The sequence below is a fragment of the Vigna unguiculata genome, chromosome 4 (genome assembly GCF_004118075.2).
Source record: "Vigna unguiculata cultivar IT97K-499-35 chromosome 4, ASM411807v1, whole genome shotgun sequence".
Taxonomy (NCBI): domain Eukaryota; kingdom Viridiplantae; phylum Streptophyta; class Magnoliopsida; order Fabales; family Fabaceae; genus Vigna; species Vigna unguiculata.
Genome location: NC_040282.1, coordinates 823,772 through 836,784, shown reverse-complemented (window position 1 = coordinate 836,784; position 13,013 = coordinate 823,772). Strand labels below are relative to the sequence as shown.

Sequence of the window (13,013 nt, the reverse complement as noted above, 5' to 3'; positions counted from 1 at the left end):
CACTCTCAGACAACCATCGACGCTGCGATTGAATGGTCTTGCAATGAGGGCATGCAGGACGCTTCCACGTCCTTGCTTGAATCACTTCTTCAATCATGTAAAGTAATGCCGAACTCGGAAATGCCCATGAAGCATTCCAATCTTCACCACTACTGAAAAACCTATGTCACCATGTTGCGTCGTTTTTCATTGCTTCTTTTCATCTCCTGAGAGAGAAAACCCATCCTAGTGTAATATTGTAAGAAGAATACTTTCCATTTCCCAGAAGACGAGGACCGCTAGGACTATTCCCCATTGCTATGCTGCAACAACGTATCTGCATAATCATAATCATGAAACATGGTAGTATCGATTTCTCTGCTAATAATTTAGAGAATAAAATTGATTTTATAAATTCAACTCCGATCACTTCCCTTCCAATATTAAAACATTACTTTCTAAGTTTAAAGATCAATCTAGCTAGACATGAATCCAACCATACCTGCACGTGCAACTCGACCACCTCAATGGATTTTTTCGATAATTCCGATGAAGGTGAAGACGAACAATTTGGTGGTGCAGTTCATTGGTTTGTGTACGTATGGAAAGAATATAAATAGATAGATTATAGATTCTTCCCACAGTAACGTCAAGGGAAGCGTTAATCTTCCGCACAATAATTTAGATGGCATCTAATTCTTGCTCCAATAATTTAGTCACCATATTCAGTAAAACCAATAAGAATTTTATCCACAATCTTTTATCATCATTGTATCTCCATTGAAATTTTGTTTCACCATACAATCCATTGAAGCATTCATTCAAACTTTTTTTATTCGTTCATTCCTCCTCAAAACTGTCTTGAAAGGTTGAAGCTTAACTGTTCTCACCTTTGAATCTCCTTCAAACTCTTGTTGAACCTTTGAATCTCATGCTTTTCTGGTTGTTTTTGTTCTCATGATCCTTGAAATTACGACTAGTGAAACTCTTTTAATCATCCCAAGAACTCCAATATCTGTGACTTTATTGCTTTTTCATTTTTGCGTGTTGTGTAGTTGTTGTTAGGTAAACTTAAATGTGGATAGTTGGTAGTTGGAAGGTGTGTAGTTGGTAGTTGGAAGGTGGGTAATTAGAAGTTGTTGTATTAATGGGTAGTTAGAAGTTGTTGTATTAATTGTGAGTTAGGTAGTAGTTATATTTAATGAATGTAGTTGAAGGGTAATGTCCAAAGGCCTATAAAAGGACCATGTAGTGCTTCATTTCAAGACACAACAAATCTGAATACAAAGAGTGTTTATCTAGAGAGACTTGTTTGTCAACAAATTGGCATCAGAGCTTGAGAGCCTGAGTGTTTGAGTGAGTTAGAGAGTTTGATAGAGATGGCCAGCTTAGCTAACAGCATGCCCCTGCCGAAGTTATCAAAAGGCGTCAGCTATGATAACTGGAGTCTGCAAATGAAGGCTCTCCTTGGTTCCCAAGAAGTATGGGAGGTGGTCGAAAATGGGCACCAAGAACCAGAGGATGTTGGAGAAATGACGATAGCCCAGATTGCTACGTTAAAAACAACACGAGCAAAAGACAAAACAGCTTTGTACGTGTTGTACCGAGCTGTTGATGAGTCCGGCTTTGAGAAGATAGCAAATGCTATGTCTTCAAAAGAAGCGTGGGATATTCTGGAGAAGGCATACAAAGGGGATAACCGTGTGAAGCAAGTTCGGCTTCAAACTCTCAGAGGTGAGCTTGAAAGGATGAGGATGAAGGAAGATGAAGGGGTTGCTGAGTACGTCTCCCGAGTTGAGACCGTAGCGAATCAGCTCGGTAGAAATGGAGAGACGCTGCCCGCTTGCCGAGTGGTGGAGAAAATCTTGAGGTCGTTAACCGATGACTTCGAGAATATAGTTTGCGCAATAGAGGAATCAAAGGACTTGACAGCGCTCTCGGTGGAAGAGCTTGCTGGGTCGCTTGAAGCGCATGAGCAGCGGAGAAGGAAGAAGAAGGAGGAGTCCCTTGATCAAGCACTCCAAGCAAAGGCAACCATTAGGGAGAAGAAGGTTCCTTATACTCAGAACACTCGAGGCCGAGGTGGTAGAGGCAGAGGAGGATATGAAAGAGGTCAAGAACAGGTCGGCCAACAAAACTGGCGTGGCCGAGGACAAGCTGGAGGTCGTGGTGGTAGAGGCCGAGGCGGTCAGTCGAACAACTCAGGAGTTGAGTGCTTCAAATGTGGTAAGTACGGTCATTTTGCTAAAGACTGCTACTCAGGAGTCAAATGTTACAATTGTGGGAAGGTTGGACAATCGAAGGATTGCCGATCTGAAAGCAAGAAGGAAACGAACTTCCTTTCTGAGGATGCTGAGGAAGAAGGAATATTGATGATGTCCAGGAGATCAGGTGCCGAGCTAAGTCCGAGCTGTTCTGACAACTCAGTTTGGTACCTTGATACAGGAGCAAGCAACCACATGTGTGGGGATGAGAATCTTTTTAAGGAGCTCACCAAAGTTGACGCTGGACACGTATCATTTGGAGATGCATCAAAGGTGGCAGTAAAAGGCTGGGGTACAATCTGGTACCTGCAGAAGAACAACCGAGTTGGAGAAATCAGAGATGTGTACTATATACCCGATCTCAAGAGCAACATATTGAGCATGGGCCAGCTGATGGAGAAAGGCTACTCGGTTCTGATGAAAGACCGAGTACTATACTTGAAAGATAAGTCAGACCGATTGATTGCTCGAGTAGAGATGAAGAAGAACAGGATGTACAAGCTGGACCTAAAAATAGTCCAAGAAAGGTGCTTGAAACTTGACGTGAAGGATGAAGCTATGATGTGGCACTTCCGGTTTGGCCACTTGCATTTTGGTGGACTAGCCGAGTTGGTGAAAAAGGAGATGGTGCGAGGACTCCCGACGGTGGAGTTTGAAAAGAAATTTTGTGAAGAGTGCGTACTCGGGAAGCATCCAAGGACCTCATTTCCAAGAACTACCGAGTACCGAGCAAAGGAACAACTCGGATTAATTCACACAGACATTTGTGGACCAATTACCCCTGAATCTTTCAGTGGGAAAAGGTATTTCATTTCTTTCATAGATGATTTTTCAAGAAAAACATGGGTGTATTTTTTGAAGGAGAAATCCGAGGTGTTCCAAGTGTTTAAAAGGTTCAAGGCAATAGTTGAAAAGGAGACCGGTATGCCTATCAAATCTGTTAGGTCTGATCGAGGAGGCGAGTTCATCTCATCTGAGCTCATGAAGTATTGCGAGGAACAAGGAATAAGGAGATTTCTGACAGCACCATACTCACCCCAACAGAATGGAGTAGCTGAGAGGAAAAATCGAACCATACTTGACATGGTTCGTACAATGTTGAAAAGCAAGAACTTGCCTAAGGAGTTCTGGGCAGAAGCAGTGCAATGTGCCATCTATGTGCAAAATAGATGTCCACATGCTAAGCTGAACGAGAAAACACCGCAAGAAGTCTGGAGCGGAAGAAAGCCGAGTGTGTCTCACCTCAAAGTGTTTGGTAGCATTGCTTATGGTCATGTTCCTGCTCAACAAAGGACCAAACTTGAAGATCGGAGCAAGAAGTACGTGTTTATTGGGTACGATGAAAAAACCAAAGCGTATAGGTTGTTCAACCCAATAACAAAGAAGGTGATTATGAGCCGAGATGTTCAAGTTGATGAAGAGAGCGAGTGGAAGTGGAACAACTCGGAGAAGGAGTCTAGAAGCTTGGAAGTAGATACACCACCAGCTGTGAGAGATCATGAGACTTCTGATGAAGAAGATGAACCTCTACAGCCTAGAGCACGAAGCTTGCAAGACATATACAACTCGACTGACGAAGTACATGTTGTATGTTTCTTGGCAGATTCGGAAGACTTGAACTTTGAAGAGGCCGTGCAGGAGGAGAAGTGGCAAATTGCAATGAATGAAGAGATCGGAGCAATCGAACGCAACAACACGTGGGAGCTAACCGATTTGCCCAAAGGAGCTCGACCTATTGGCGTAAAGTGGGTGTACAAGAAGAAAACAAACGCTGAAGGAGAAGTTGAGCGATACAAAGCTCGACTCGTAGTGAAGGGGTACAAGCAGAAGGAAGGAATAGACTATGATGAAGTATTTGCTCCAGTGACGAGGATGGAAACAATCAGGTTGTTGATTTCCTTAGCAGCTCAACAAAGATGGACAATCTTGCAGATGGATGTGAAGTCAGCATTTCTGAATGGAGTCTTGGAAGAGGAAGTATATGTTGAACAGCCACTTGGATACATGCGAAGAGGCAAAGAGAAGAAAGTCCTGAGATTGAAGAAGGCACTTTATGGCCTGAAGCAAGCTCCACGAGCATGGAATGAAAGAATCGACACTTACTTCAAGAAGAATGGGTATGAGCAGTGCCCTTATGAACATGCTCTTTACATAAAGAAGAAAGGAGAAGATGTGATGTTCATTGCCCTCTATGTTGATGATCTTATCTTCACAGGGAATAATGCTGAGCTAATTGAAGCATTTAAAGAAGTGATGAAGAAGGAGTTCGAGATGACCGACTTAGGTCTTATGAAGTATTTCCTTGGTTTGGAAGTCATTCAAGGGAAGGACGGTATCTTTGTGTCGCAGGAAAGGTATGCTGAGGAGGTCTTAAAGAAGTTCAAGATGACAAGTTGCAACCCGGTTTCCACCCCTATGGAACCTGGCACAAAACTTTCTAAGTATACAGATGGAGACCGAGTTGATGCGAGCAAATATCGAAGTCTGATTGGAAGTCTCAGGTATCTTACAAATACCAGACCAGATTTAATGCTGAGTGTTGGAATAGCAAGTCGGTATATGGAAGAACCAAGGTATACTCATTGGAAGGCCTTAAAGAGAATTCTAAGGTATGTGAGAGGAACTGTGTCACTTGGTCTGATGTATACCAGGACAGATGATTACCGACTAGTCGGCTACTCAGACAGTGATTGGTGTGGAGATGTTGATGACCGGAAAAGCACGTCTGGATATGTATTCTTTATGGGGAGCACAGCGTTCACCTGGCTTTCAAAGAAACAGCCCATTGTAACACTGTCAACATGTGAAGCAGAGTACGTTGCAGCATCCTGGAGTGTCTGCCATGCAGTTTGGCTTAGAAACCTTCTAAGTAAACTGGAATTGAAGCAAGAAAAGGGGACTGTGATCCGAGTTGATAACAAGTCAGCCATTGAATTGGCAAAGAACCCGGTCAATCATGAGAGAAGCAAGCACATTGATGTTCGATTTCACTTCATCCGAGAACAAGTGAAAGAAGGAAATGTAGAGTTGGAGCACGTTGAAAGTCGTGCACAAGCTGCAGATATGTTTACAAAGCCGCTGCCATCCTCTTTGTTTGAGAACAACAAGATGATACTTGGAATGAAGGACAAGAAGAGCATTTAAGTTTATGGGGGGATTTTGTTAGGTAAACTTAAATGTGGATAGTTGGTAGTTGGAAGGTGTGTAGTTGGTAGTTGGAAGGTGGGTAATTAGAAGTTGTTGTATTAATGGGTAGTTAGAAGTTGTTGTATTAATTGTGAGTTAGGTAGTAGTTATATTTAATGAATGTAGTTGAAGGGTAATGTCCAAAGGCCTATAAAAGGACCATGTAGTGCTTCATTTCAAGACACAACAAATCTGAATACAAAGAGTGTTTATCTAGAGAGACTTGTTTGTCAACAGTTGTATAGTGGCTTCAGTAACTTGATCATCATACTTTGTTTGTATCTAAGGATAATCATATTGTGTTTGTATGAACTTTGGGACATCTAAGAATGTAAACAAAGTTTCTATTTTCATTTTGGTCTGGTATGTAATGATATTCTCACATATCAGCGTATCAATTATATATATAGAATCTAATTCTATCTATATATCAAGTGTTATTCTTGCTCAGTTGTTCGAACTCTTTTGTTGGATTAAGTTTGATTCTTTCCATAGCTAACAGATTATTTTCACTAAAACAAAACATATTCATAGGATTCTCTTTTAACATTTATTATATAGAAAAATAAACTTCAAAGTACAAGCAAATTACACACAAACACACCTTGGACATGTTAGGTTATCAATAATACAAGCTGCTATATTATTCAGTACAGAAACTGCAGCTCCTACGTATATGTTCTTCCAGAAACACTCTTGTTTTCAGACCATTGATGCTGATAAATCACATTAAAAACATTTCTCTCATAGAAATTTCCATTACCATCACCTCCAAACTTCCCACCATTGGAAATCACTCTTACATTTTTTCCGCTTCCACCCAGAGATACTCCTTTGGGAGTACTATCACTGTCTTCACTCTCAGACTGCCACTGTTCTCGGTTCTGCTTCTTCGGATTTTTAGCGCAGTGAGGGCACATGTCACGATGCCAATAACCATTTCTACTTACTTCATCAAACATGTACAATAATGCAGAAGAAGGGTGCTGTTCAGGACCATCCACCATTATGGTCAAATTCCCACCGATTGATCGAATCTTTGCGACCATAGAAAGCCCAAAATCTGGTTTAATCTTACGGTAATCATTAATGCCTGAACCAGTAGCATGATAATGCGCCAAAGTCACTTCAAAAGGTAATAAATGACCACTCTTTTTCTTCCTCTCGAGAACAATAAAACCCCCTTTGTGTCCCTCGCCATACAAATACATGTCCATGTCCGAAACACTACCCGTTTTGTTGTTAACCCTCTTGTGTTGATTGAGTGATGTTGTTGTATGAACGCCGCAGATGGCGAACCAGCGAGGAGATACCACGAAATCGTCTCCATTTATTGTTTGCACGTCTAAAAAGAAATCGAACTCTGCAAGATCTCCACTGCGTTTGGTTGTCTCGCTGCGGAGTTGTAAGCGTAAACCCTTGACGTTTTTAGTGTAGTCACATTCTCTTGTTAGTTGTAGTGCACAGGCTGAAGCACCTACTTCGTATGTTATGTTCCAGCTCTCCAAGACTCCACCATTTTGTTGCATCATAACTTGCCTTTCTGATAAAGCAATGGCGGCATATTTTCCCAGCTGAACATGGCAAGGGTCATCCCCAGTTCCGCCATTGCTGAGAAGACCACCGCTGCGTAGAATGTTACCCATTGCAATATATACACACAATGTAAAATATGTGGTACAACCTAGAGACTTGGAATGGAGTACCTTTTGCAGTGATTTACCCAAAACAAAGTTGAAGGGTGCTGTGTTGTTCAGCACCAACAATGCTGAATTTTCTTAGCTCTGCATGCTCGGGATGTTCATAAGAAGGGAGATTTATTAGCAGATATTATAGACTCTTTGGTCCACCATGAAAAGGCATATAGAATCTTGCATATGACCCGCAAGGGAAGCGTTATTCTTCCGCAGATTATTTGATTTGCATAGCATCTAATTCTCTCTATTGTCTTGTTCACTTTGGTCTGGTGCTCCTTTTCTTGATCTGTCATTTAACTTGTTTATTCATCTACGTCATTTCATCTAGGATATACATATTTCCCTTTTTTTATATTGTTACTATGTTTGTGTGGATGAGTAAGTTTTGTTGAGAACTTAGTTAATCACCGAGGTTGTTTTTCCTATCTATAACTAGTAAGTAATTAATCTCGTTTAATGTATTGCTGTCAGTTCCGTTAAGGTCAAAGTATGCATTTGAATCAGGTTCAAGTATGCGTTTAGTGCTCAAGTCACGTTAAGTTATCTCAGAGACTATGAATTTAGTTACTTTCAATGAATCAATGAATGAACCTTGTACTGGAAATATGAAGAACACGAACAAGGAACAACTAAAATCGAAAGGTCGTGGTGGATGAAAATGAACAAATATGCAGAGGAAAGGTTGGTATAGTGTTGGTATTTAAAATGCATGTTTTAGGTTGAATTACCCTAAATACTTCGTTTATAGTATATTAGTGATTTGCTGATTGAAAAAAATTAAATAAAACATAATAATCTTTTCACAGTTACTGAAAGGGATGCATTATTCTTGGGTAGGTTATTTTAATCACGCAGCATCTGGTTCTATTTCACATTATCTGCAAAGCTTTATTCTGCAGCAGACTAATTCAATTTCTCAGCATCTAATTCCATACCCTGTGTTTCCATCGCACTACCATGTGTATCTTCTTCACTCATTATGTTGCTCTTTTTTTAATTTGTTCGATTCTCTTAAACTTGATTGTTTCTTTTTAGCTACTAATATGCTTGTTTGATTTCTCTTTTACAGATTGAAAAAATTGAAATGCAGGTTTACGATGTTCTAATGACTTTGGTTTTATTTTTTTCTTTCTAAAAATATCAGATATTCAGTTGCAAGCAAACTTACATAAAAAAGAACGATAATGAGCAGATAAAAAAAATCATTTTCTCATTGTAAAACAGTACTAATTAACACTTGATCAATGTACATCAGTTACCACCATCTCTTACCAAAGAACATATATTTATTATTTTCAGTGTAATTACCATTACCATTGCCATTGAACCTTCCGCCATTGTCAACAGCTCTTAAATTTTTCTGGCCGCCACCATGACGCCGTGCCACTGGAACACTCTCGCTGTCATCACTGTCAGACTGCCAAATCATTGACCTACGTTGCTTCTGGATATTGGCACAGTGTGGACACAACGTAGGCTTCCAAATCTTGGTTCTCATGGCTTCACCAAACAAGTAACGTAAACCAAAACCTGGGTGTTGCTCAGGACCCTCCACCGTTACATCCAAATTCCCATTACAAGCTCGAATTTTTACTACTACAGAAAGACCAACATCTGTTGTATTTCCAGAATAATCATTAATACCGGCACTGGTAGCAAAATAGTGCGCGATAGTCACTGCATAAGGTTGTCCTTCCTTAATCTTCTTCTTCGTTTCCAGAACATTAAGACCCCCTTTGTCTCCAGCCCCAAACAAACAAAGTAACGTCTCCGTAACGCTGCCTCCTGCATGAATCTGCTCGCTTCGATCAATGTTTATAATTGAATCGCTTCCATCGGTTGTGATTGACATGCCGGCATTATTCAGTGCATCTGATTCGGTCACTGTGTGTACGTCGAAATCAAAAGTGTAACATGCATTATTTATCGTACTGTCAAGTCGTACGAGTAAACCCTTGGCACCTTCATCTTTACAACTTCTCTTTAGAGTGAGTGTGGCACATGAAAGATCTACAGTGTATGACATGGTCCACTTCTCACTCCACATTCCTATGCGGTATTGCTCAAACTGTCTTTCTGACAAGGCAATCATAACTTTTCTTCCAAGCTGATAATAGAAAGGTTCATTCTCTCCTGCCCCAACAGTACTCAGAAGACCAACTCTGCGAATACTGTTTCCCATCTAAACCCAACAAATTTAAGAATTGAATGGAGAGAGATGGTGATGGTATGCAACTATGTAGGGTATAAACTCAGTACCCAGTTAATGGATGTGGGTATTTGGCTAGGGTTTCTCTGCTATGCTTTCTGGGGATGATCATGGGAATGGATGTGGGTATTTGGCTAGGTTTTCTCTGCTATGCTTTCTTGTTATGATCATGGGGATATTTATCAACACTTAGTGTGTAGAGTATAGAATATTTCCACGTATCTGCAATTATGGAAGCGTTATTCTTCCGCAGACTAATTCAACTTCACAGCATCTAATTCCCTAACTGGGTTTCTATCGCACTATAGAATTTTTGTTCGATTCTCTTAATAATTTCTTTTTAGTTATTAATATGCTTGTTTGATTTCTCTTAACAGGTTAAAAAACTGAAATGGAGGTTTACGACCAATTTCATAGTGACTTATAATCTTTTTTTTTCTAGATAAATATCAGATATTAAGTTGCAGGCAAGTAAAAAGAAAAAAAAACAAAAACAAACGGTGATGAGGAGATAAAGAAAAACAAAGAAGTTACTTTGACAATCATCTTAAAATCACATCTATTTCCCACTCGCTTTAATAATATAATACTATATATCATGAATTTTAAATTAAAAAATAATATAATATATAAGTAAAAAAATATTATTTAGAGTGTGAAATAAATATATTGTCTTTTTTAGTGTTACATATCACCACCAAAAAACAAATCTCTCCTTGTGAAACAGCAGTAAAATTAATGAATGTTTATAATTTCGGTTAGAGCAATAGTACTTTGACATATTTACATTTATTTGACACGTATTATAAAGGTAATATAGTGTCATAAAATGAATTCTTTCATTTTTAAAGAAAAAAAATAATAATGAAGAATAATATCAATTAGTGTAAAGAAAAAATATATTTATTGAAAAAAATAATTAATATACAAAAATGAATTATTATTGCAAGTTAAAAAATACAAAAGAAAAACTAAATTGAATGTGTGATATAGATGATCACATAAGGAAAATAGACACTAACACCAAAATTTATTAATGAGAAAGAGAAATAAAAGGCAACCAGCGGTAGTTACAATTGGATTCTGCATAATATCCACCAGAGACAAATTATTGTCTACTGACAAAAAAAAACACACCTGTTGATATAGTTAAATCTTAACCTAACTTGAAGTGCTGGTTGAATAGAAAAATTCGGTGCTGAAAAATATTATTCAGCAAGAAACATAAAGTGTGAGTACTATGTTATATGAAGACACCACATCTCTGGTTGTTCATTACACAAATTCTTGTCTGCTAACAAAAAGACTGTCTTGTCTTGAGTTGAATAGCTGTTATCATCTTCTTTTGAAAACCATAACATTGTTTTCAAAAATATTACCATTACCATTTCCCTGGAACCTTCCACCATTAGAGACCCCTCTTGAATTTCTCGGGGTGGCACGTGGTAGTGGCATGGAAACACTCTCACTGTCTTCACTGTCTTCACTGTTAGACTGCCAAAACAATTTACCCCTCCGTTTATGATCGCAATGAGGGCACATTGTAGGCTTCCAAGTCTCAGTTCTATGGACTTGATCAAACATGTAAAGTAATGCAGAGACAGGATGCTGCTCAGGGCCCTCCACTGTTATCTGAAATTTTCCATTTGATACTCGAAACTTTGCCACCACAGAAAGCCCAATATCTGTTCCACTTGATTCATAAAAACTTGTTCCGCTACTGTTAACAAAGTAGTGCGCCAGAGTCACCACCTCAGCCTCTTCTTCCCTTCTCTTTTTCTTTGACTCCACAACTAGAAGACTCCATCTGCTTTCACTCCCATACAAGTGAACTGTTGTATCCATAACACCACCCCTTGCATCAAAACTCCTCTTCGACTTTGTCGATAACTTAGAGTCTAAATAAGTACCCCACTCGCAAGGATCTACTCTGATATAATTGATGTCAGTGATTACCATACAAAACCTCGCACGAGTTACGCGGCCGTGTAGGAGTGTAAATTCTACCTTTCCGAAGATGCCATGTTGATAAACTTCATGCTTTAACCGTGCGTCATAATTTTTTTCATCTACTTTGTATGTCACAGACCATATCTCCTTCACCACTCCCGCAGGGTTTCTGGGACGCAAATCTCTGGACAAGTCGATGGAAGTGGATGGTCCCAGTTGTAGATGGCAAGGAAATGGAGCACTCCCAATATAGTTATCGAGAACAACACGAAGACTGTTTCCCATCTTCTTATTTTATACAAAATAATAATGGGTGAATAAACTAGGTTGGGTTTTCTCTGGTTAGGATGTTCACATGCCAAAGTTGTATATATAGATGAACCGAATACAGTATAATGTTTGCACTGGGAAGCGTTGTTCTTCCGCAGAATAATTTAATCATTCTAGCATCTAATTCTCTCTATCCTATTTTTTCCAAAGCACTTTCTGTCCAGTGCATTATCTCTATTCTTCAACTTATTCTTCATTCTTCCACTGACTCAATTCTTTTATATCAGTGTTGATAACGGCAATTTCAAATGTTATTCCTATGACAAGTGACAAAGTCTACTATTAATTGCAAGTTTAGAATTGGATTGTGCATAATATCCAACCAGAGACAAAATAGAAAAATTGAAATGGAGATTTACTTCCTAATGACTTGAAAACATAAAGGTAGTCACACAACACCAGAACTTAGACTGAGAAAGAAAACATTAAGTTGAAGCAGTAATAGGTTACAATACAGTAGGGTTCTGTATAAAAACCAACAACAAACAACATGAAAACCCAACTCTTCTCCCAAGATTGTCTTGTCTTGAGCTGAATAACTGTTATCATCTTCTCTTGAAAACCATAACATTGTTTTCATAGATATTACCATTACCATTCCCCTGGAGCCTTCCACCATTGGAGACCCCTCTTCCATAACACGACCCCATGCATCAAAACTCCTGTTTGTCGTTTTCGACAAAATGTTTTCTGACAAAATAAGCTGCTCCAAAATGATCTATCCTAATGTAATTGGTCTCGGTGATTACCAGACAAAGGTTCCCAATAAACCTTTATCTGGTATGGAGTGGATTTTTGTTCTTCTTCTTCTATACAAAATAGATGCAACAACACAACTCAACAAGAGGAATGGAGTGGATTTTTGTGCGTAGTTTAAGGGTTGAAGACTTTAATGGAAGGGTCGTATTGTATATGAAAGAGAGAAACATGGTGAGCAGATATATGAGGATGTAGGGAATGTGAAGTTACTGAAAAAATAACAAGGAGTGAAAATAAAGTAGGTTAGCTTTTCGCTATCATTGTAGCATCTAATTCTCTCTATTATGTTTCCCAAACCACTTTTCTCTGTTTAGTGCATTACCTTTTTCAACTTCTTGGATTCTTCATTCTTCCATTGATTAAATTCTTTTACGGTTTACTTCTGAATATGATAAGACTATTATAAGATATAGATTGTACCGTAAGTTTGATCTTTGATTTTCTAGATCATGATAAAGATATTTTTTATAACATCGTATTGGCCTGGAGACTCATAGAAAAATTATTTTTTATCAAAGTTCTGTTGATAAATTTTTTAAGATGTATATGTGACAGCATTTCAATAAATGAAAAAAAAATTGATGTGACTTATAATGAAAAGAAAATTGTTTAATGTATGTTGAAAAATAAATTTAGCTT

At 38.7% G+C, this 13,013-nt stretch overlaps 1 protein-coding gene across 1 annotated transcript; it reads right to left on the bottom strand.

The window, feature by feature from the left end:
• Positions 1–5,954: 5,954 nt before the first annotated feature.
• LOC114182171 lies at positions 5,955–7,253 on the bottom strand. The gene has a single exon (XM_028068966.1). It carries the CDS (start codon positions 7,073–7,075, stop codon positions 6,098–6,100), a length of 978 nt encoding a protein of 325 aa, XP_027924767.1. The 5' UTR covers positions 7,076–7,253; the 3' UTR covers positions 5,955–6,097.
• Positions 7,254–13,013: the final 5,760 nt, after the last annotated feature.

Coding starts and splice junctions, on each gene's coding strand:
- LOC114182171 (XM_028068966.1), bottom strand. CDS start 7,075: ATGGGTAACATTCTACGCAGCGGTGGTCTTCTCAGCAATGGCGGAACT.